The 25,266-nt window shown below is 53.3% G+C and overlaps 1 protein-coding gene across 1 annotated transcript in view; it reads right to left on the bottom strand.

Moving 5' to 3' along the window:
• GABBR2 (gamma-aminobutyric acid type B receptor subunit 2) overlaps positions 1–17,048 on the bottom strand; it is a 399,384-nt gene extending 382,336 nt beyond the window's left edge. The window contains exon 1 of the mRNA XM_037851102.1: positions 16,734–17,048. Coding sequence (XP_037707030.1) covers positions 16,734–17,048 — 315 coding nt within the window. The remainder of the gene's footprint in view (positions 1–16,733) is intronic.
• Between the last annotated feature and the right edge of the window lie 8,218 nt (positions 17,049–25,266).

Below are 25,266 nucleotides of genomic sequence, written 5' to 3'. Positions count from 1 at the left end.
TTGACTCCTGTGAAGGGCTTTTTGGTGCCGTTATACAATTTGAGCACAAAGTTGCCCTGGGAGGGTCACTGGAGCAGATGCCCCCTCTCCGTTCTACAGTTAAGAAGCGGAGATTCAGGGGGCCTGAGAAAGCCGGCACTGGATCCAAGGCCTAAACCTGCATTCTGAGCACACCCTTCCCTTCCCTTCAGCTCCCCCAAAGCTATTACAACTCTCTTTCCTAAATACCCAGAACTGAGTCTTTTCAGTAAAAATCCAATTTAGTCTTTAGACATCCACTTCTTAATCAGTGGCTATGAGAAAAAAATACCGTACTGCGCCTTTCAGAATTTCTTCCATCCAAATGCACTTTAGGAATGGCCCGTCCCTGCTCACGGGAGAGGTGGCCTGTGGCTGGCTGGCAGGTCCACAAAGGAGAGCCATTTGGCTTCTCCAGGTGGGAACCAAGAACTCCATTCTCCCAAGATAATCCAATCCATTGTGAGAATCCAAAAATGGTGGTTGCCCCGGGAGCTTTCCGGTCTCCAATCCCGGTACCAGCACTTGCCAGAACAGAGGGCTGCCCTGTCCCCCAGGGAGCACCCCCACATCTGTGCCAGATCGGGACCCTTTAACCTTTAACCTTTGACTCACAACGACGCCGGTTACTGGTCACCTTGGGAAGGTGAGACTTCGAGAGAAGGAACCAGCCCGAGATCACCCAGGAGGCTGAGTCAAACCTGCCTCTCCAGCTCGAACGGCCAAGCTCCTCTGACTACACCTTGCTGCATTTCAAGTGCAGATATGGAAGCACCCAATACAGTGACGGTGCACAGGAGGGACTCACTAAGAACCTGCCACTCAAACCCAACCCAGTGGTCTCCCAGCCCAGCGTCCACAGGGGCCTGGTGACCTTCTCCCAGGGATGTACCGGTAGCCAGACGGCAAGTAGTGCCCCAAAGCTCCTGTGCCAGGCACGTCATCTCCACACCGCCTGGCCCAGAATGCTGAGGTCACAACCCGAAGTCTTGCCCATCTGCTTGGGGAGAGCCAAAGCTCTTTCCAGAGAAAATAAAGACCCTCAGCTCAGCACACTGGTGTCCCAGCTGCCCACTGCTGCGCTGCAGTGGGCTGGGCCAGGTCTGAGTGTTTCATGTTTCAAGCTGATTTCAAGCCCCAGCCGTGGCACGTGTTGTTATGGGTTGAACTGTGTCCCCACAAAAGATGCGAACATCCTCATCCCTAGATCCCCAGGATGTAGGCTTACTTGGAAATAGGGTCATTACGGTCGGAATTAGTTAGCATGAGGTCGTACTAAAGCCGGGTTGACCCAAAATCCAATATGACCGGTGTCCTTATGAGAAGAGGAATGTGGGATACAGACCGACGGGGGAGAACACCATAGAATGACGGAGGAGAGAATGCCACGGACTGCCAGCCAGCCACGGCCAGAAGTCGAGAGAGAGGCGTGGGGCAGGGTCTTCCCTGCAGAATTTGAAGGAAGCCCAGCCCTTCAGACTCTGGCCTCCAAGCTGTGAGCTGATCAGTGTTTGTTGTTTTATGCCGCCTGGTTTGTGGTACTTGGGTACGGCAGCCCCAGGAGGCTAACACCTAGCAACCCCCCATGATTTAAGAGTTGGAGCCCGGTGGCTACCTGGATCCCAAATCGTTTCCTAGGGCAGACAGCCCTAACTCCCATGGCCCCGAATTTCTGCCCTGGGACGCTGTTCAAGAGCTAGGCTGACCCAGCCGAAGACAAACAGCCAGCTTCCAAAGGCATCTGAGAGTGGAGAGGAAGCTGTGTTAACTACTTCTTCTTCCAGATGCTTCCATCAGACAGACAGCCCTCGGCGAACTGCTGTCACCATATTGTAATCTAACCCGGGGTCCCCTTCTTTCCTTGGGAGGTTGAATGCATCACCCACATGATCAGTTGCTCTGTGTCGAGTTGCTCTATAACGAGACTGTTGGAAACAGCCAACGCCCCTGGAAAAACCACCCAGAATTAATTATTCCTTGTGCTTAGTCTCAGGCACATCTTCTATCCATACCTCTACACAGCTCTTTAAACCTTCTTCCTATTAATCTATTTCACTCTCTCAATGATCTTCCCAACAGCTCCATAGAGAAGCTAAGCAGCAGCATTGTTCCCATTTTACAGAGGATAAAACCGAGGCCCAGAGAAGCTGCCCGACAAGCTTTCATCTACCAGTGATGAGTCAAGTCGCCACACTCAGCCCAGAGCTCTTTCCCCGGAACCACCCTGCCCTCTAAGCTAAAAGATTCCCCCGGAGCCTAAAGGAAATGTGTTCTCAACCCCCTGGAGCCCCAGAACTCTCTTCTGCCTTCACATTCCGTGCTCGATTGAGCAATCTGCTCAACACGGACGCCAGGTAGTGTCTTTCCCTCTGCTCCATTTAGAGGCTCGGTAGTGACTTTATCCAAAATTGTGATATCTGACACTGGGTTTAGCTCTGCTCATCCGAGAAGCGTTTGCTACCATGCCGGGTGCTCCAGACCCAGAGGCCTTCACGCACTTGGTGAGCTGGACCGCGGGCCCCATCCTGGGCATGGGGGGACACGGCGGTCACAAAGCAGGAGACACCTCGTCCTCGTGGGCTGGCCCCACTCACAGCCAGTGGCGCACAGTGAGGACACAGAGCTCCGAGGACTCCACTCCTGAGGGCCAGGGGAGGTCCGATGCCCCCTAGATCCTTCCGGAAATGGACGGGGCTTGAAAAGCAGCCATTTAACCCAGAAAGCCCACTCAGTGGCGACCATCACACACTGCCTCATCAGCCTTGACAGCAGTCCCCAGGCTTCCAGGGAACTAGAAACAGTTCTTATGTGCCTACGGAGCATTTCTGCCTTTTCGGTTGTGTTAAAACACAACGGTATCAGGAAAACCCTTGATGTGCATTTTCTACGTCAATCTTCAAATTACCCCCTAGGAGAGGTCTGAGCCCCATTCCAGAGTGGGGGTCGCCGAGGCCCAGGGCCAGCGGTGCCGGTGCACACAGGTGGGCTGACGCCAAGTGTGGTGGTCGTTCCACCGGGCCCAGCTGTACCCCCTCCTCACCACAGGCACGGGGCATGTACTCGCAAAGCCACTACAAACACCCCGATCTGCCGCCCGAGTCATTCAGCATTCACCCATTCAGGCAGCACGTGTTTACTGAGCACATACTATGTGCAGGGACCTGAGTCACAACAGAACCCCCCCTGCTCGTTTTATTTTCCAATTCAGTTTTATTGAGATATCTTCACACACCCTACAATCACCCACAGCGCACAATCAACTGTTCACCGTACCATCATATAGTTGTGCATTCATCACCACAATCAATTTTTGAACATTTTCATTACTTCAAATAAACTAAAAATAAAAATACAAGAAAAGCAGCACACCCAAAACATCCCATCCCCCTCATCCCCCTTATTTATTCATTTAATTTTTGCTCTCACTTTTCTACTCATCTGTCCATAACTGGATAAAGAGAGTATGAGCCATAAGATTTTCACAATCACAGTCACACCGTGTGAGCTACATAGTTATGCAATTGTCTTCAAGAATCAAGGCTACTGGGTCGCAGTTCAACAGTTTCATGTATTTCCTTCTAGCTATTCCAATACACTAAAAACTAAAAAGGATAGCTGTGTAACATATAAGAATAACCTCCAGAATGACCTCTCAACTCCACTTGAAATCTCTCAGCCACTGAAACTTTATTTTGTTTCATTTCTCTTCTCCCTTTTGGTCAAGAAGGCTTTCTCAATCCCACAATGCTGTGTCCAGGCTCATCCCCAGGAGTCATGTTCCATGTTGCCAGGGAGATTTGCACCCCTGGGAGTCATGTCCCACATAGGGGTGAGGGCAGCAAGTCCACATGCAGAGTTGGCTTAGAGAGAGAGGCCACATCTGAGCAACAAAAGAGGTTCTCTGAGGGAGACTCTTAGGCACAATTATAAGTAGGCTTAGCCTCTCCTCCACAGTAACAAACTTCATAAGGGCAAATCCAAGATCAAAGGCTCAGCCTTCTAAATTGGTAGTCCCCAATGCTTGCGAGAATATCAGTAATTCCCCAGGTGGGGAAGTTAAATATTTCCACATTTTTCCCCCGTCCCTCAGGGGGGCTTTGCAAATACATTTTTATTCTCTGCCCAGATTACTTTGGGATGTATTGGAGTTTCACGCTAACTTGTACAAACCAACCAGATCTCACTCCCTATTCAAAGATCCATATACTTACGGTGTATTAATAAACTGACCATACAAGTCAAATTATTTAGTGTGCTACAGAAAAAACAGGTTTTGCACAAATAATCGTCTCTTCCTTTGATCTCACACAGAAATTGAAGTTTTAAAATACAGTCAATATCGTCCTTTACCCTTTAGTCTGATTTGCCTTAGTCCTAAGCAGATCCGCTTCATTCATATCTCTGATTGGGCTCTGATCTCTTTTTCATCTTTTTTAAACAGTTGCTGTATGAGGTAATACTGACATTCATATCTGCTGAGCTCTAGCTCTGAGTCTCAGGTGTCACACAGATACACGAAGTTCCAGGGACCGACCAGGTTATACACAAAGAGCTCAGCATCTCAGAATTTAGAGACAACTGTTACAACTCAGGAATAGATGTGGTTGCTGTATGAGGTTACAGTCTAGGGACCTTTACGGTTAGCCTAACCCTAATAACCTGTGCTCTAAGATTCAATTCTCAGAGTTTGCACATTAAGGTTAGTCCATATTAGTGAGGCATTATAATGTTTGTCTTTTTGTTTCTGGCTTATTTCACTCAAAACGCTGTCCTGAAGAACCACTCCCCTAGTTGCATGCCTCACAATTTCATTCCTTCCCGCAGCTGCTCAGTATTCTATTATTTGCATCCTCCACAGTTCACCCTTCCGTTCACCCATGAGGGACCCTCGACCACCTCCATCCACTGCTGACATAAACACCAGTAGCACACCCCACCCCCCACCCCCCACTCCCCTCGCCCCCCCCACACCACCCCCATCTGGTTCTTGCTGCCAGCGGGCTCACAGTCTCCTGGGAGAACTGCAGGAGGCCAGTGGTGATCGAATAAACAAACAAGCCACTGTGATAAGTGCTGTGAAGAAGAGGGTCTTGGTTCTTAGGTCAAAAGTGACAGGGTGATTTTTCCCAACCAGGAGGGCAGAAAAAGCACACTTGTGCTGGTACCTCAAGGATGAAGAGCAGTGATAGAAGGTTCCAGGCAGCGGGATCAGCTTGTGCAAAGGCCCCGGGCTCACTGGGGAGCAGGCCCGGCAGACCCCAGAGGGCCTCAGAGATCAGACGGCAGGGGGGAGTTCTGTCCATCCCCAGAGCCACTAAGCCCCTGCAGGGGGTCAGGAAGGGGGAGCGCTGGCCAGAGGGCGGGGGTCCAGGGGTGCACAGGGGACAGATGGGGCAGCCCCGTGCCCGGCCCAGGCCCACTGCAGCATCAGGCTCTCGTGCTGCTCAGTAACCAGGTGGACGAGCCTCCGAGGGCTCCCCCATGGCAGGCTCACCCCCGTGCACGTCTCAGCCTCCGAGGGCTACTGTAGCAAAAGGCCACAAGTTGGTGGCCGAAAATAACAGCAATGCACTGTCTCCCAGTTCTGGGGGCCAGAATCCAGGCATGGGAGGCCCGGGCTCCCTGTGAAACCTTAGGGGAGGCTCCTTCTCGCCTCTTCTGGGTGCCTGGGGTGGCCAGGAACCCCGGCACTGCTCGGCCCGTGGCTGCATGGTGCATCTCCACCTCCGGCTTCATGTGGCCTTCTCTCCTGTGCATTGGGGTCTGTGTCCAAGTGTCCGTCTGCTTATGAGGACCCCAGGCATACGGGATCTGGGCCCACCCCACTCCAGTGCAGGAAACAAACACATTTTCAAAGACCCTACTTCCAGAGAAGGTTGCACCCACAGGGTCGGGGCTTAGGGCCTGAAATACCCTTTTAGGGGACACGGTTCAGCCCACAAAGCCCCATAACCAGCTCAGCACCTGGCCCCAAGGAGGTGTCAGCATGCCCAGCTCTGTGTGTAAAGGAAACCCCAGTGCCGCCCTCGAGATGACCCGGTTCTACCAGGAGAGACACCCAGACCCAGAGAGCGACGCCCCGAGTAAGCACAGCCGGAGCCGACACGCTCTGTGGGAGACGGGCCGCCAGGTGCCAGGGGAGCCGAGGGGCCTGTGCGGGCCAGGTGTGCAGACAGACACACTCCGGGTGAGTCAGTGCACAGAGCTGCTGTGCACGGCTTGGGGGGCTGCAGGGGAGCAGGAGAGGGCGGGGCTCAGCAGGAGAGAAAGGCAGGTGGGGAAACTTAATATACACATCATATATATACACATCATAAATATACACATCATAAAGCATCAGCTCCTGACCCACCTGCCATGTGCCATAATGGGAGAAGGGTGGCAAAACAGTCCTATGCAGGGGCCATTTCACTTGGGGCTTCAACCGCAGGGGTCAAAGTCAGAGCATTCGGTTCAAGCCCAGCTCCAGCGCTTGCTCGGTTAGATGTGAAACAAATCACTGAACCCCTCCAAGCCCCATCTGCAGGAAGCCGAAGACAGCAGCACCTGCCTCATCGGATCGTGTGTGGACCCAACGAGTGGGTGCTGTGAAGTGCTGGGCAGAGGCACTGACCAGGGTCAGTCCCGGATCAAGGAGACCTGCCGTTCTGCTCGTGTTACCCGTGCTATTAGTATATTCTCTTGGCTTTCATCGACACACCTGCAACGAACGTTTCCATCCCTTTTCCTTTGTTGATGGAGAGAAGATGCTCTCCGAGGGCTTCCCCAGAGCTTCTAGAACCCCCAGTGTCCAGCAAGGTGGCTGGAAGGGCTGAGGGATGGCTGGCTGAGCCCCTTCGTGAGCCAGTCTGGGTGGGGGACACCAGGGGGGCTCTCATCAGACACCCCAGAGTGAGCTCTGGGGTCCCCGTCCACCAGTGAAACCCCGGAGACAATTCAGGGCATTTTCAGGAAAGTGTTGGTGAGTGGGGAATTTGTGGGAAGAAAGCAATTTGGAAGCCATAATGATGAATATTAGAAGGACGATCGTTGCTTTTGAAATCGGTTCCCGCTGAACCAGGTCAAGTGGATGATGAGCCGAGTGTGAAAATGTCGTTTTCTCTCTGCCACCTCAGGGCCCTGCCCCGTGAGAGCAGCAAGATGCATCCTTGCATCCTTCTTTGGCTCGATTCTATCTGAGCAGTGACTGATGGTGTCCTTGCCAAATGGCAGGAGGAGGAGGTCTGCTGCCACCAGCAGCTGCAGGAAGTGGGCACTGATGAAGACAGATGAGCCATTTACTCAATACTTTGGCTCTACCACTAATTTTCTAGATGACAACGGCACCTCATCCTTCCAGCAAAGTAGGCTGTTCAAAAAAGGCTGGGAGAGTAGAAAACTGGCAAAAGAATGCGCCAAGCCGCCCCAAGAAGTGGGACAACGTTCCCGCCTGTCATTCCAAGGAGTCTCAGACCCTTGAGCTCCAGCTCATGACCAACTTCCTCTTACTTTGCACGTGATCCTCACAAACTTGGTCATCTTGGTTTGGGGTCCAGACTTATTCTGTAACCATCAGGGAGATGGTCACCTTTGGGCTTGAATTACCCAGTTCCTGAGCATTCCTGGTGGGAGAAGGATAAAGGGCAGATGCTCCCAGCCTAGGGTCAGGATGGCTGTACCACAACTTCAGAGCACTCCCTGGCATCTCCTTATCTCCTAGGCCCAGACCTGCCACCAGACCCCCCGGGATGACGAAGGCAGATGATCTGCCTTCATTCTGGCCATTTCTACTAGGATCGGAGCCTGGACTGGCTCTGACAGCTCTCACACTCCCTGGGCAGGAGTAGGGGGTCAGAACCCGGCTCCTACGCCCTCCAACTGCTCCAATAAACTGACCTCCTAAAACCGTGACACTTCTCAGACTCTGGAAAGCGTGCCTTTCCCAGATTTCGAAGTAGTTTGGAGCATGCCGTGGGTGTCTGTCGGCAGACAGACATCAGATTTGCACGTGATGATCTGTCGGAGAGCCCAACAAGCACTCTTTCCCCACCACAGTCCACAACACAGGGAACCAGAAAGCACCCCCCGACAAGAGTCCCAAAGAACGAATAAAGAGCGAGCAGGAAGCTCACCCACACACATAGCACACACAGCAATTCTTCCTTTGGTTCAAACCACACTCCTTAATCGTCTCAGGCCTGGAGAGCTGGAATCCGGGCTTTCGGAGCCATTTGTTAGGGCAGTAAATAGTTCCCAGGCTCCAGCTCCCTGCCTGGCCCAGGGCTGGTACTTGGGGACTGCAAACTGGCCAGACACACCAATGTCTGCCTGCGTGTCCTACGACCAGCAGAGATCCTCTATCTGTGCCGTAACTTACAGAAAGGGGCCAAGATTTGCCCATGGCCTCAGCAACTAAACCGACACCAGAACCCAGCCCACCGGCCCCCTCTGGGGCTCCCACTCCCTCGGTGTCTGCCTGGCACACCTGCCCATCCTCACAATTCACCAGCCCCTCCTCCGTGAGGTTACATAACACCAGGGCAGAAGCATGCGGGTACCCGCTGGGCAAACCATGCCAATTAATTTTCTCACCTTCTGAGAAATAAAATGAATAACCAAAAAAGTAAGAGATCAGAGGTCATTTACTTTTCATTCCCAAACAACCTGGGGGATGGCAAAGCAGTGACTCCAGAAGGGGGAGCGTCTCCCCCCGCAGCCTCTGCTGACCCCCAGCATGGCTGGATCACCTTGTGTGTAATTGTGTCTGTCTGTCCTGGCCACCTGTCAGACACGGGAGCTCCCCAAGGGCAAGGTGTGTGGCTCGTCCATCTCTGCTTCCCATTACCTAGGACAGGGCCCAGCAAAAGCATGCCCAGCCAGTGCTTTTTGTACGAGGGCACCGGGCCACCACCAAGCAGACCACTCACCTCCTTTTAAGAGACACTTGCCGGGAGGAAAGCAGTCCACTGGCAGCTCGCAGTTGGCGAATCTTCAGGATTCAAGCTGAGGTCAGTCTCCCCGGGGCAGCCCTCACCAGGGACTGGCTTGGAGAGTGCAGCCAGTTTGGTCCAACGTGGGACCCCCCAATGGGCAATCTGCTCTGGGGCTCTCCAAGGGGCTGGGCCAGTCCGAAAAACTTCCGCACCCTTCTCCTTTCACAGTCATCACACCAGCACTGGGGTTTGAGCATTTCCCAGATGTTACCGCAATAAATCTCTGGGCACTTCTAACTTCATCTTAGCTTCGACTATGGATTGAATAGTGTCCCCCAAACAGACATGTTCAAATCCTAACCCCTGGTCCAGTGAATGTGACTTTATTTGGAAATAAGGTCTTTGAAGATGTGATTAGTTAAGAGGAGGACAAATTGGATTACGGTGGATCCTGACCCAGTACAACTGGTGTCCTTATAAGGAGAGGAAATGTGGGCACAGAGAAAGTGGCATATGTCTTAGACTGCATTTTGCCAGAAGCCAAAGACGCCCCGGATTGCCAGCAAGCCACCGCCAGAAGGAGCCTTCCGAGAAAGCGTGGCCCTGCCTGCACCTTGCTTTGGTTCTATCCTCCAGAGCGGTGGGACCATGCACTCCGTTGTCTGAAGTCACCCAGTTTGTGACTTAACAGCCCCAGCAAACCGAGACACCATCGACTTCCTGAAGGACCTGACAAGACAAATGTCCTTTGATGCTAGGATGACTATTTCTGACCAATAGAATGTGAGTAGAAATAAAAGATATCACCTCCAAAGTTGACTTAGTTAAGAATCCTGTGTATCCTCCCCATGGATTCCTCTCCAGTTCCATCTTCCTAAATCCCCAATGGGGGAGTTACAAGACGCCAGCAGCCAGCGTCCCTGTGTTACTGTCTGGAGGAGAGTCACCCAGGAGAATCTCTGACACACACTGGGCTTTGCATGACAAGGTCTAAATTTTACTACAGTGAGAAGTGTAGACTAGGATCTGCTTGTTACTGCAGCACAGACTAGCCCATCCTGACTAATAAAAGCCATACCTGTATCTATACATTTGCTTGGCACCTCTACTTGCACTACTAACTTAGACTTCCAGGTTGCTAATTTCCCTCCCGAGACCTTTTAACTCTGTGTGAAGAAGTTGGTGTTAGTCTGTGCCCACAAGGAGGGGAGGTGAACACACCCAGCCCCCTTCAAGGTAAGTTAGCAGGCCAAAACTCTGAGCCTGCTGCCACCTCCCCCTGGTCTCCCCACCTTGTTAAAGGACTCTGGGTGCTGGCCAGGACCAAGGAGTCGGTGTGGTTCTGGCATGCCCAAGGGCACTGCCCTCCCACTGGGGAATCTCAGGGGCTGGTGCTGGCTGGGCGACAGCAGCCGACTAAATCTGGACATGTGGGGTTCCCCACATCCCATAGCGAGGGGGACAAAGACCCCGGAGAAGTGAACCAGGCAAACCACCCTACAGAATGCCAATGAAGAAGGCAGGCTCTACTTTATTCACTTATAATTCAGTTTGACAAACATTTACAGGTGCCCAGTGCATGCCGGGCCCCGCAGGGAGGGAGACCTGACTTTGCCTTCCTGGAGCCCCGTCCGGTGAGAAAGAAAGATACTGACACAGCTCTGACTGCTATCAGATGTGCCGGAGACACACTCGGATGAAGACCTCAGGGTTGGCGAGCACCTTCTCCAACACCCCTTCTCAGCCATGCAACCTCGGGAAAACAAGATGGCCCGTGACGCTGCTAGCATCCACTGCTCATTCCTTAAAGCAATCCCACGGGGTCAGCACCGTTAGTCCCCCATCATAAATAGGATAACAACGGTGACTATTTATTTTAAAGCAAGTCCCAAGCTCAGCTCTCAGGGGCTGGCACTGGGCCATGTGTCCCCAACCCTGAACCAACCATGTGACTGACAGGCCAAGCTGGGGGCACCTGTCGGCCTCTCGTGGTGGGAGGGGGCTGTGAGGAGAGCCCTGCCCCGAACGCAGAATGGAGAGGAGTCCCCTAGAGGGGACCCAAGGGCTGTTTACTTGGATCGCTCATTCATTCCTCACACGCGCTACGAGGCAGTGACTATGTCCACTTCGTGTCATGGACGAGGAAACCGAGGCAAGATGCCAAAGGGGCCTACGAACCCGACCCTGAGAGCAGGGCCCATTCAGCAGGTGCCATCTGAGCAGGGCTTAGTGCTAAAGGAGCAGAAGGCTCTAGAGAGGGATCCGCCAAGCCTGTGCCCACCCCATCCCCTGTCCTGCCTGCCAAGTACCCCTCCATCTCCAGGGTTCCCTCTCCGTTACCCCTCCTGTCAGCCCCAGAGCTGTCCCCCTCCTCCGTATCACATCCTTTTCTCTCCATTTCCCTTCCGGCCCCACTGTCTCTCCCTTAAACTGCTGCAGCCGCTTGTCCGTCTCCAGGTTCCTTCTGTCTACAATCCAGGCTCAAAATTCCTACTGGCCCTGATCACGACAACCCATACTCAAAAACTTCCCATGGCTCCAGGACTGAGCTTCTTGATGCAGCACTCAAGGCCTTCCACCCTCGGCACCAGCCACCTCTCCTTGCACAAACCCTGTGCACAGGTAAAGCCTAACAAGTCACTGCTCCCCAAATAGCTCTCACACCTGGTTGACTCCATCCTTGGATCTCGGGGATACTTTTTGGGATCCAACCCCCTACTCCCGGAGCTCCCGCCTCTCTGCACCACCATCATGTTCTCCCTTCGAGGCCCATCTTGACTTTGCCTCCTCCAGGAAGCCTCTGCCAACCTAGATACGATCTTCCCTCTCTCCAAATGCCCCGGCATCTCTTTTTCCTTCTGATTTCATTCAGCATTTCCCCAACTGTGACAGGACCCACCTGGAGTCCACATCCCTTCAACAGCCCCTGGATTTCCTTCCAGGAATCACCTCTCCTCCACTCTTTGTCCATGCGGCTGGGTGGAGCCGACCTCACCGCCCCCTCCCGCCAAAAAAGACGGGCAGATACCCAGGTCTGGTGCATCACAGTCACATGATTGGTTCAGGGCTGGACACGTGACCCAATTAAAGCCAATGAGAGCTGAGCTCGGGGCTTCTGCTGAAATAGGTGGGAAAGAGATGTCCCCGAGAGTGTGTGAGCCTGCAGCTAGGGGTCATCTGGGCCAGCCCCCGGGGTGGGAGGGGGGGCGGATGAGCCTGCCCAGTATGAAGCCAGCACAGGAAGTCAGAGCCCAGAGTTAGAGAAGGAAATATTGTTAAAGAAACCATTTGAGCCCCTGGATCCAGCCATGCCTGAATGGAGCTTACCCCAGGTTTTATCAGTTCCATGAACCAATCAATTCCCTCTTTTGTTCAGACCAGTTAAAGCTGGGTTTCTGTTACTTGCAACACAGTCCTAAGCAATATACAGACCAAGAGTCGGGCACCCTGCTGGGCATGGGGCTATAACCACAAAGAAGATGTGGGCCTGATCCTAAAAGAGCTCAATTTTTTGCCTTAAAAAAAAAAAAACAGCTTTATTGAGCCAGAATTCATATACCATAACATTCACCCATTTAAATGGATAATTCTGTGCTTTTTAGTATAGTCATAGAACCATGCTGCCATCTCCACTCTACAATTTTCTATCTTGCACTGAAAATAACAGCTGTCCTTACCCTGTTCTCCCCCATTCTCCATTTGCCCCTCAAGCTCAGGCCTCAAGAGTGTTCTACTCCTTCCTGGCACCAGCAGCTCCAGCAGGTGTTTGATAAACCCCTGTGGAGCCCCACAGATCTCCCGGGAAAGGTCAGCCTCCATCCAAAAGTCCTTGGGTCCTTTCTAAAGCATAATGAATGAAATGACAGATATTTGGCAAAGTTACCCAAGCAAAATTACTTGCTAATCATTCCTCTGGATTTTCTACACTGGGTCCCTGCAGCCAGGTGGACATCCTGAGAGCTGTGCATGTTTAAGGTGTGCCTCTGGCTCCCTGAACTTTCTCCAGGTTTACCACAGAATGATTTATAATAGCAACAAGTGGGGAATGATTTAAGTCCAACAAGAGGAGGACAATCAGATACTTATGGTGCACCCACAGGATGGAATAGTATACAGCCACTAAAATTCTTTCCATAGAATTTGAGGGCATGGTGAAAAAGTCGTGATAAAATATTAACCAGAGGAAAAAAAACATGCATACAGTAAGTATATAAAATAGTAGACACTGGCAACTGGAAGAGAACAGTACTATTATTAATAGTAATTATCACTATGTAAGTCGACAGTGGGCAATTATTTTTCTTCATGCTTCCCTGTAATTTTAGGTTCTTCTGCAATGAATATTACTTTGGTCAAATCAGAAAAGCCAACATTATTGCTTAAACTATTTTCTTGGTTATTCTTTAATGTTATGAATTTGGCTACCAAAGAATAAAAAGCAACCGCGTGAAGAACAGTTGTGCCCTTTGCCCCAGAGGACAGCTACACAGGGGTGAGGATCAGATAAAGAGGATTTCTGCATCTACTGCAAAGCTATTTGCCACTCAAATTCTTTTAATCAAACATGAACGTAATATCATCCACCAGCCATGTGTACCTTTTTACCTTGACTGCCAGGAAGCTCAGTCAATTCAATGCTCAAAATTCAATAACCATGTTAGCTGCGGCTCTCATACCATAATGTCCATGCTCTTCTTATACGGTTTCTGATGCTTCTGTTTACCTATATTTCCAGGTATCTTGCTTGTTTTATACACTCACATCCTGCTTGAATACATACACAAGCATTTGCTAAAGTGATTTTAGGGTATGCCAGAGAAGCAGAAGTGATGCCTGGCAAGTGCTCTGTTGGGATATTTCATTTTTACAAACACATGGCACTGAAGGGAGTTTTGAAAGTTCTAGAGCTATTCTAATTATAGGAGAGGGACGGGCTGGATAAAAGCATGCAGGAGCTTTTACAGGCTGTCCCCAATGACCAGACTAATTCGTTCCTGGCTAAATGTCCAGCTCCTTGAAAAGCTGTGTGGACACAGGTACACCTGGCTGCTCAGTCATGGGCTGGTGACTGACAGCAATTGTCAGTAAAGCCAGCCAAATCCTGCTAACCACATCCATCCTGTGTTAGAGTCTACAGACAAGTGACACGGCCTGCAAGTCATTAGGCAGTAGGCAGTAACCACCCAGACAGCTGATCCGAAGAAAGGAGGCGTCAATCGCTTTAAAACAGGCTCCAAACACTCCTCAGGGCGCTGTGGATTCTGCTGCCAATGACCCAGACTCACTTTTCCTTTATTCAGGCTTCACTTTAAGATGAGACCATTTGAAAAAAATAAATAATTATATCACCTGGGTGTTCTCCCAAATGTAACGCTTCCTGCCAGGTGATAGTTGACTGTGAGCCTTCTAGAATTCTTTGTTGCTGCTGATAACTTCGCTGACTCTTTCCCAGGTCTCAAAAGCAGGGAAAACAAATAAGCAGCTGTAATATTTTAGCAATGACCATTTTATCACATCTAAAACAACAACATCTTACTTCGGAATTCACATCAGGAGAAATTCAAGGAAGGACAGCGGGGAACATTTATTTAGTGCTTACTGCATGCCAGAGAGCACAAGGGCTCTGCCCTCATCTTCCTGAAGTCTCGCCTTGCTACTCTGCAGAGCACATATAACATTCTCATTTTTTTTTTCAGATGTAGAAATCTAGGCTAAGGGAGATTAAACGCCTTACCCAAGGTCGCCTGGGGGGAAGGGAACCAGTTTCTACTAGAACCCAGATCCAACCCACCCCACAGCACCCCCTCCGTGTCCCTTGCCGGCCCTCAAAAGGCTAGAGATGCTTCCTGTTTGCAAGAGGCTGAGATCAGCCTCTGCTGTCCTCCTTCCCACTGTTTCCTAAATATTCCGACAGGCTGAAGAGCCTTCTGACTGGCTCATCCTCTTGACTTTGGGTCCTCTCACTCAGAAAGTCATCAAGGCACCCTTGAAAAATAAAACATAAAAGCTTCGACACTCAGAAACCAGGCATCCATCTCCCTGCTGCCACAAACAGGATAATACGAAATCTCTTTCAGGGAAGCTTTCTAAAGGGAACAAACTGACGATGAAAACATTATGCAGCGGACAGTATCTGGTGATGATGCAAGCAGAGCAGCCCTGCCTACAAATGTTTTCGTCTCCAGAGAACCAGCTCTCCTGGGTCCCTTCCAGGAGAATACATATGCAAGCAACAGAGAAGCAGTGTCAAGAACACACACTTCCGTGTCTTTGCACTGCTCTCTCCATTTACGTGCACAGGACAAGAACCCCAGAGAACTTGAAATGTTCCAACAAAGATGAGGGTTATAGGAATGTCATTCAGAAATGATTACACGCGGGGGTTAGCTCTGCACGGCCACCCGGCTCGCATCCGCCCAGGGCAGAGTATGCTTCTCCTCCGGCAACAGCCGGTGCGCACCGCCACCAACTGCCACCCGCTCCTTCACCTTTTATTTACAGCGCAGAGCAGGCTGGTTCATCAGTGAAGGGGGAAGGGGGGCGGGGAAGAAGATGCAATCCAGATTTCTGCTTTCTCCGGGGACATAAAAAGGGTCAGACAGCGGAGGAAGCGAGTCCAGGCTGCACGATCAGGAAGGGAGCGCGACCCTCCTCCCCAAAGGGGTCTGCACTTGGGTTCCAGCAGAAGCGCCCAGGGCGCCCGGGTCGAGCCCAGCGCCTCTGCCCGGCTTGGCGCGGTGGGAGAGGCGCCAACCGAGCACACTGCGCGGGAAACCACTGCCCCCTTCAGGCCGCGTCTCAGTCGCTGCGGCCGGCCTAGGGCTCCCTCCGTCCCGGAAAACTCGCAAACCTGACCTCGCGCGGCAGGCGATGGCTCCGCCAAGCCCCCTCCGGGCTCCCAGCCCCCCACTTTCAGGAGGGCAGCGAAGGTCCGCGCTGGGCTTCAGCCGAGACACAAGCCCGGGATGGGAGCGCTCGGCTCCCCGCTCCGCTTGGATAAGGAGGCCGGGAGCGGGGAGCCCGCTGCTGCGCTCCAAATCCGTGCCCCGGTTCTTAGGACGCTGCAAGTCTGCGCCCGGAGAAACTGCTCCGGCAGCCGCCCGACGAAGAGCAGTAGCGCGGACGGACACCCCGCGGGGCCAGGGCGAGATCTGCTCAGGGCACTCTCTTAGCAACTAAGCCGAGGAGGGTCTCCCGGTAAAACCGCTCGGGCTTACAGGCAGCCCCGGGCACAACCAGGCTGCAGCGCTGCAGAGCGGCCGGCCCCACACCTGCCCGCACCGCCATGCGGGCTCCCAGCTGCCGGCGCGCACCAAGGTCTAGCCCCGCTGCGCGCTCGGGTCCCCGAGACCTCCGGACCTCAGAACGCAGCTCGGCTTTTCTGGGACAGGCCCGCGGCCCCTCCAGCCCCGAGTGGCCCAGTCCGCGGCCAAGGCGCCCTGTTCCTCCCAGTCGCCACCCCCAAACCCCCACGAGCGGGTCCTGGGCAGGGACAGCCACTGCAGGCTTTTGGGGGTCCAGCCCCCACCTTCTCCACTCCTCCTTCTCCGGTCTTCTATTCAACACCCCCCGCACCTACACAATCCCAGAGGAGGGGGATGCTCGGCCAAGCTTGGTACCAGCTGTGCCAGCCAAGTGTCCGGGGACCCCGGCAGGGTTAGGACTGAGCAGCAGCCTGAGGTTCTCCCGACAGGCGCGGGTGGGTCAACCGGGACTCCGGCCTCAGCTGGGGGCCTGCCTCTGTCCAACCCTACTCCCGACCGCCTCCCAGAGCCCCGACGGCGCGCGCGGCCGGACGCTCACCTCGGTGTCGTAGAGCCGCAGGTCAAGGAAGTAGGGGCGCAGGAGCGACTCGTTGCGGATCTGCTCGATGGCCAGTTCCACGGCGGGGAGCACGCCGCGCCCGATGCTGCCCTTGGCCACCTCCTTGGTGAGCGGCATCAGGCCCATGATGGAGAGCGGCGGGCTGCTGGGCGGCGGCCGGGGGGAGCCCCGCGCCCAGCCCCAGGCCCCGGGCGCCAGCGGCAGCAGCAGCGGCAGCAGCAGGAGCAGCAGCAGGCGCGCGGGCGGCAGCGGCGGCGGCGGCCCGGGCTGCCCGGGGCTCGGCGAGGAAGCCATGCCGCGCCGCGGGCTGCGGGCGCCGGCTCACTCGGCCCGCATGGCCTGGCCCGGCCCGCCGCCCCGCGCCCAGCTCTCCCCGCGGCGCCCGCGCAACGGCGCCAGCCCCGGCCCGGGCCCCGGCTCCGGCTCGGGCTCCGGCTCGGCTCGGAACGACCGCGGCGGCGGCGCCCGTGACGGATCAATCACGCCGGGAAAGGGGTGGGAGCGAGCGGAGTGCGGGAGGAGGGGAGCGAGCGAGCGAGCGAGCGCGGAGAGGGGGGCCGGCGTCTCCGCGCGCGCCTTTCCGCGGCGCGGCCGCCCCGCACCGTGCCACCTCCGCCCGCCCCCGTGCGCGCTCGGCGCCGCTCTCCCGCCGGGAGCTGCACGGCAGCTGCCCCTGGAGCCCGGTCGGGGGAGGGTGGGAGGGCGGCAGGAAACGCGGGAGCGAAGGCGAAGCTGCTCCGCCGCGGCTCGGGCCGCCTCCGGGGACGGGGACGGGCCGTGCGCGCCGGGGGAGGGGGAGGCGCCGGCGCTGGCGCTGCGGCGACTGCGGGGAGGGCCGCCTTCCCGCACACGCACACACGCGCCCCTGGCCCGCTGACCGCCCTGGCACGCTTTCTGTGGCACCTGCACGGCGGTTTGGGGCCGCTTCTCCGAGGTCTGGCTAGCGACCGCGCCACGGAGGCATCCTAGCGACACCTGCCACCTACGCTCTCCTCCGCGCCGTCGTCCGGGGGCCCTGGCTGGGCACCGAGGGGCGCCCGAAGACGGCCCTGAACGTTCGCATGCCCCTCGGTGCTAGGCTGGCGGGCCCTTGGTGCCTGGCTGGGACCCCCACCGGATGGAGCAGCCGCCCTTTGCCACCCTGGGCGAGACCGGGGTCCTCAGCTGCGTGCGCTACCGCCCCCTCCAGGCAAATAACCTCCCCGTGTACCCGCTCCTGAAGGACCCCGCCCAGGACTTCTCCCCGGGGTCGGAGCTCTGTCCTCAGGCCAGAGAGCCCCAGATGTTCCCGTGTGAGCCGGCCTGGGGCCTTGGGTTCCGTGCGCCTCCCCACACTTGAAAAATGGAAATCGTGGTCATCAAAAGATAAAATCCTAGGGGTGAGTAATGAGGAGGGACACCCTAGGACATCAAATCAGCAAACATCCGCGGGCCTGGTCAAAGCATTCAGGATGACATAGACGACCTTGTTACAGTGTGGCAGTTTAACCTTCGCTGAGCGCCCACTACTGCCAGCGCCAGGGTCAGAACTCGAGGCGCCTTCTAGGGTAACCCTCACGACCTCTGAAGGAGGCACTGCAATTTTCACCCTCCTTTTGCAGGTGAATAAACCAGAGCTGCAAGAGGTGCCCTAAATGGCTGCAGTGCTCCATGCAGTGGGAGCTGGGGTGGGGGACAGCTGCGCCCCTGGGCCTCAGTCCCCTCCAGTGCGTGGCGGGAGGGATGACGTTCCTGGACGGCTCACCTCGGCTCCTCCGCGGATCTGGCAAAGCCTCCTTTGAAGAGAGGAGGCAGGTCCCCATGGCGACAAGGATCACACTTCAGCACCAGGCTGTGCCTTCTGATGGAGATCTTTTATGTGTAGGTGTCCACAGTTGCGTTTGGCCATTTATCGACAAAAGGCAGCCTGTGTAGAGGCGGAAGAGCCAAGCTCGGGTCCAAATTCAGCTGCTTGGACCAGACACTTCGCCTGTCTTTGGGCCTCAGCTTTTTCATCCGTAAAATGGGAGCAGCTGCTGCCCTGACTCTCATTCCAGAGCAGGGTCCTCAAGCCAAGGACACAAGTTCCTCCAAGCACATCCCTAATGTAGTCTAAGGAGGAGGAGACAGGTCCTACTGGGACATGGCAAGCATTTCCAAATAATGTGTTTTATGTTCTTTATGTGTGAGTGAGCACATTTTCCTCGTTCCTGATACGGGGCTTCAGGGAAAGTATCAGGAAAAGTACAAGAGCTGCCCCATCTCCCCCTCGTTCCATTGTCAACTTGCAGTGGGATTTTGAGCAAGTATCTGTTTCAGCACCCCGACTTAGGGAAGTAGGAAGTACTCATAAATTATTATTATTATTATTATTATAGAACATGTATTTTTTGTAATTATACATGATTATTACTCAGAGATAAGGGGATGGAGAATTAGTGTTTTTTCTCTGTAAGCCTATTTTGAGCTCTTTCTATGGTGTTGTTACTGTGAAATGTTCAGTGATGATTATCGACAAAAAATAACAATAACAACAGCTACTCTTATTTTTTGAGGGTCCCTTGAGAGGCAGACAATGAGCTAGGGGCTTTATACACATTTATTCACCTGGTTCAATTTAATCATGGTGTCATTCCTATGCAGGAGGTAATAGCATCCCCATTTCACAGATGAGAACACTGAGCCTCAGAGAGACTGCGAGATTGCTCAAGGCCACTTAGGTTAAGTGGGGGAGCCTGGCTCCCACCCCAGGCTTGATTTCAACGTCCCTCTTTGTGAACCAACGCAGAGATGTCTGCTGACATGTGGCTTGCCCCTAGGGGAATCCAGCCCGGCCTGGGGTGGGGCAGGGGCAGCCCTGAATCAGACACTGGGTTACCATAGAGCATGAAGGTGGAGAGCAGAGGCTGAGCTTGACTCCCGGGAAGTACCTCGGACAGCACCAGGGAACCCAGGCCAAATTCTCCCTGCCCTGACTCCTCTTTCTAGGCTTCTCAGGGACTTAGTGTGCCCTCGCCCCCAAGCTGGAGGGTTTGGGTGAACAGAGCTCCCCTAAGCATCTCTGCTTCCATCCCATCAATAAGCCCTGTCAAAAGGGCAGTGGAGTCCCCGGACGCTCAGCTGGCATCTCAGTGGCATCACAGTAACCTCTAACCAGAGGCTCCTGATCCTTGCCTCTCCTTAACTCCTCAGCTCAGGTTTCTGAATGAGCCTTTTCACTTTTTTTCTCTTTTTCCCTGAGTCATTTATGTTTTCCTTATAAGCTGTGCCAATATGGAATATCCGCCAACACCTACATCTGGGAATAAGTTGAAAGCTGGATAACTTGGCCCGACATATACTAAATGGTTGAGGATCCTGCCTGGCAACCTGCCCTTCGGTCCCTCTGACCCTGCTTATGGGGTGCCCCAGCCTGGAGCCCTGTGGTGTGCGCCCGGCCCTGAGCCGAGGAGCTGCCTCCTAGCCTGCCTCTTGGTCAGCTTGGCTCCAGGCCAAGCTCTGACCTCATGCCCCACTTCCAAGTCAGGGCATCCCTCTGGTGTCCAGAGCCTACTCTGGCCTTGTGCTCCGGTTTTGGAAGCTGAGTCCCTGGCGTGCTTCCTGGGTCCCCAGCTCCTGCCTCGGTCACCAGGCTAGAGTGCCAGCTCCCCTGGGGCCTGAGTCCAGTGTCCTGTTTATAATAATCTTTCATTCATTCAGGCAATGTTTAGGAAGCTCTATTTTAATGTGCCGGGCACTGTTCTAGGAGCTTGGCATACGAGAGCAAACAAGCCAGATCAAACTCCTTGCCCTCGTGGAACTGAGGGACAATAGACAAAAATAATAATAAGCAGCATAATTCAGAATATCACTTTGTGGAAAATGCTATGGAGAACAATAAAGCGGAGAAGGTAGAGGCTGCCAGGGCTGGGGGTCCCATTGGAAAGCGAGAAGTTAGAGAAGCACACACTGAAGTAAATTTTGAAGAAGTCCTAAAGGTCATGCAAACTGTTCTAGGCGCAGGAAGACTGAGGGTAGAGGCTCTGAGACAGGAGTGTGCCTGGATCTTCAAGGAACAGTCTGGAAGCCTGTGCAGCTGGAGCAGAGTGAGCAAGGGGAACCGTGGTAGCACCCAAGGCCAAAGGCTGCATCGTGTAGTTCTAGGCACCGCAAGGACTTGGGTTTGTATGGGACACAATGAGGGACCATTGAAAGGTATCCCGTGGAGCAGCTGCTGGGCAGAGAATCACTGGTAAGGGAAAGGGCAGGCAGAGGCAGGGTGACCAGTAAGGAGGCTATTACATTAAGCCAGGGGCGGTGGCAAGAGCCAGGGTGGAAGCAGAAGAGGTAGGGAGAAGTGGCTAGACTGCTCATCACTCTTCTTCTCAATGGAAAGGCAACGCACCGGCAGATGCCACCTCCCAGGACTGTGGTCAACCCTCGATTCGGTAAGGTCATCTACGGTGCAAGAGCAACAGGCTGAGGGATGCTCCTTGGAGGTGATAAAACATGGATGTCAGCCCAGGTCTGTATGGCTTAAGTTCTCATCTTCTTTCCATAACCCTGTCTCCTTAGGTAATCTTTTCTCCCACGCCCTCCCTCTACACACAAGCGCCAGTCTCCAAACTCCAGGTCAGAGGTTGGGGCTGTTCTCTCCCTTCCTGGGGGTTGCAGGGCTGCAGTCGGGACATCCCATCCCTTTGAGCGGAAACCCAACCCCGAGGGTCCAGCCAGGCTCCCCCTGCTGCCCTCCCGCAGCTGGCTCCTCCCAGCTAGACCCCAAGGACACGTCATCCATGCCTGCTTCTTCTCCAACCCCTGACCACAGCGAGGTCCTCTTTCCCTTCTTCTTAAAAAAAAAAAAAAAATACACACACACACACACACACACACACACACACACATATAGTAAGCCATCTTTGCAAACATTTCTCCTGTATTTCTTATTCATGTTTACATTAAAATCTTTCATTCAGCCAAAGAGCTCAGCTGTTTTTTTTCCTGAAAGTACATTATTTGTTTTACATTTCCTTTTTTTAATGGATATGTTCTGAATGACGGCTCCAGAAAAGATTCACTGAATCAATCCAAGTTGCTTTTCCCTTTGCACAAAGCATGTTTCTTAAACCGTAAAATTGGGTTGCAGGCATCAAATGTGATCTGGTGATACAGATCGCGAAATAATAATAGCTGCCATTTATTCCACACCTACCTGCTCCGTGCCAGACACCTGGTATGCCTCATCTTAGTCTTCACAACTGCCTGAAAATAGGTGTTAGTAGCACAGTTTTGCAAATTAAGAGACAGACGTCCAGATCGGTGAAACGGTGGGCCTCGAGATGTGTAACTCAGCAGAGCCAGCACAGGGGCCCGAACCCGGTCTGCCTGGCCCCGAGCTCCGGTGCTTCTGTCCCCCGTGTGCCTCTGCTTGTCTTAACGAGGCAAAGATGCCGCTGACGGTCAACACCAAAAAGAGTTAGTGAAACGACTTGTCCACGGTCCTCCGCCGACGGAGAGAAGAAGCAGGGGCTGCCTCTGGATTTTGAGCCCATCTGTGAACCCTTCGGTCAGTGCTACACGGGAGACAGACGAGCAGAGCCTGAGCCGCCTCCTGGGCCTGCACTCCCTGGGGGGGTTGAGAACCGCGGAGGTTGGGGGTCCCACCCTGCACGTTGGCTAGAGAGGTCCCGAGTGGAAGCGGCCAGGACACTGGACTCTCTAGTGGGTGGTCTCCAAGACACAGACCGGGAGAGGGGCCAAATCCCCTCTCACCTAGAGGTTGTGAAAACAATAAGATCTTCAGCAAAAGGGATCATCGAAGGACACCAGTCAAGGTTAGGAGGAGAACCTTAGACACTGGAGTGTCTGGTCCAGCCACCTGCCCAACAGACAGCCCCTCTTTGGCCCTTGGGGGCAATGATGAGTTCTGGTGTCAGACGGTCCTGAGTTCAAATTCTCCTTGACCAATTATTAGTGGTGCAGATTTGAATGAGTCATTTAACCTCTCTGACCTTCAGTTTCCTTATATGTAAAATGATTCCTCCTTCATTGGGTTATTGTTTGGATTAAATGATAACAACAATAATGGCTATTATGCATTGACACTCACAGGTTCCAAGCACTCTTTCCAGCACTTATGTTTATTAACTCCCTTATTCAGTTAAGATGGTGCATATCAAGTACTTATCACAGTGCCAGTCAATCATCGGGCATGTAAAAAACAAAAGTGATGATGATAACGATATTATCGGAGATGGCCAGATAAGTGGCTCCTGAAACTTCCCACTCCAATATTTTTGGTGAGATTCAGGTACAATGGTTTTCCTAGGCTCTACCAAATCCAGCCTTCCTATAGCATTCATTCACCCTGGATCCTAAGCTTCTGCTGGAGTCTACAGAACATTCTGCTCCCCCTCTCACATGGCAGCCCTTCACCAAAGACAGCGCACAGGCACCCCTTCATGTCCCACCCCAGCCAAGCCTTTTCCTCCTCAGGAGAAATGTCCCCAGTTCTCTCAACCTTCTCTGACCAGAGTCTAGCTCTGGCTTTCTTCCAAGCTGGTACCCAGAACCGACCAAGAGCCTGAAGAGGGGAGGGACATGTCTCTGTGCTCAGGACTTCGGCCCACTGTCCCTGCTGTCCTTGCAGCCCAGAATTGCCTGCCTTTTGCTAGCAGCCACCCTGCCCCTTTGGCTCATAGGAAGCTTGTGGTCCTCTATGAGCCTTAGGTTTGTTTTTGATGGGGTTGACCTTACTACTCTTTCTAATGAACAGCAAGTCAGGTCTCTCTGATCTTCTTCATTTGGGAGCCTGGGGACATGACTGAAACATTTCCCCTGTGATTATGCCCTGCCATTCCTGCCTGTTGAGTGCATTCGACATCTTGGATCTGCTTTCACGCGTATTCTCCATCCCCCTCGGCACCATTGCTATTTTGGAATCTGAGTTTCTTTTTTAGCCTACAGCATTGTTCTACAAGTTGAAAAGGACAGTGCTGGGGTTAAGCCTGCGCTTCCCCACCTTGCACACCTTGCTGAAGGCCTTCCTGAACCCTGAGGCCTGCTCTCCTAATTTATCTGACCCACCAGACCAGTGACTCCACAAAGACCATGGACAGCGGCTTGGGGGCCCCCGGTGAACCCACACCCTCTCCAGAGACCACCCTCTCTTCTCTGGGTGAACACACACATTTGTGGAATCAGCAACTCTAGAATGCTGCTGAGGGTTCCCTCTGCTGGATTCATCCTTCCAGACTCTCCAAAGACCAGAAGAACCCCCCCCCCACCCATCCCAAGCCCCTCCTTTCTCACCCCCTGCAGATGCTCGGGTGCCCCTCCAGGTCCTGTCGGCAGGCTCTGCCCTACCCTGGCAGGTACGTCGTGGAGTCACAGGAAACCTCTAGGCACCTTCTGAGGTTCCCCCGTCTCTCGTCTCCCTCTTAACCACGCTCGCCCCACCCTTTCCTGCTGGCCGGTCACTCTCCACTAAACCTCTGCCATGTCTGTCAGGGGACTGAAGATGGTAAAGATCTGCCTTCTCTCCATCTCCCTCCTGTGCTTGCCAACCCCCACATTGTTTTGTTTTGTTTTGTTTTGTTTGTAAAATTTACTAAAATACAACATACACACTGAAAAGTGCACAAGTCTTAAATGCACAATACATTTTCACAAAGTGACCCATGCAACGACCTGCACCGAGATCAATATCCCGACAACGGCCAGCACCCAGAGGTCCCCGCCACAGACCCCCACAGGTGACCCCTGTCCTGACTGCTCACACTATAGGCTGGTGTCTGCCTCTTCTTGGCCTGGGGAGCAGTGGATCACCATGTGCCTTCCTTTGGGTCTGGCTTCTTTCCCTCGGCCTCGTGTTTGCAAGAGGCACCCTTATTATTATCCATGGTTGTGGATTCTCCATTCTCTTAGCTGCACAGTAGCTTGAGCGTTTCAAAATTTGACTTCATCACGTGGATCTGTTTGCTGCCCTTTGCTTTCTCTCCACCCACCTCACACTGGCCGGTTGCAAGAGCCTAACTTGTATCCCTGCCTCTATCCTTACTCTTCTCTAATCTAACCTTTCCAAAGCTTAGCTCTAATCATGTCACTCCATAGCTCAGAACATTCTATGGCTCCCTATTACCTGTGGGTAATTATGCTCTATTTACAATCTGGCTTTGATGTCTCCAGCTTTAGCAACCAGCCCTCCCTCTTCATAACAACTTCCCACTCCATTAGCTGGACCATAACTGGGCCCACCTTTGCCCATGCTATCCCTTCAATCTGGAATGTTCTTCAGGCTCTTTCTCCTGCTGGCAAAATCCTTCAAGGCCCAGATCAAATGTCGTCTCCTCCGTAACACCTCCTCCAATTGCCCAGCAGAAATAATTGTGAGCTCTTCTCAGCTCCCATCCTCAGCCTTGGTTCCTGCTGAGAGATAACACTTATCACTTCTTTAAAAGTTAATTACCACATTTCCCCCCATCTGAGACAAACATTTTTATTCATCTCTAAAATCAGGAGGTACCTTATACTTGATGGTGTCTTAACAGTTGAC

Source organism: Choloepus didactylus, chromosome 10 (assembly GCF_015220235.1).
Source record: "Choloepus didactylus isolate mChoDid1 chromosome 10, mChoDid1.pri, whole genome shotgun sequence".
NCBI lineage: Eukaryota > Metazoa > Chordata > Mammalia > Pilosa > Megalonychidae > Choloepus > Choloepus didactylus.
Note: the sequence above shows the minus strand (reverse complement) of the source record. Positions and strands in the feature narration are given on the sequence as shown.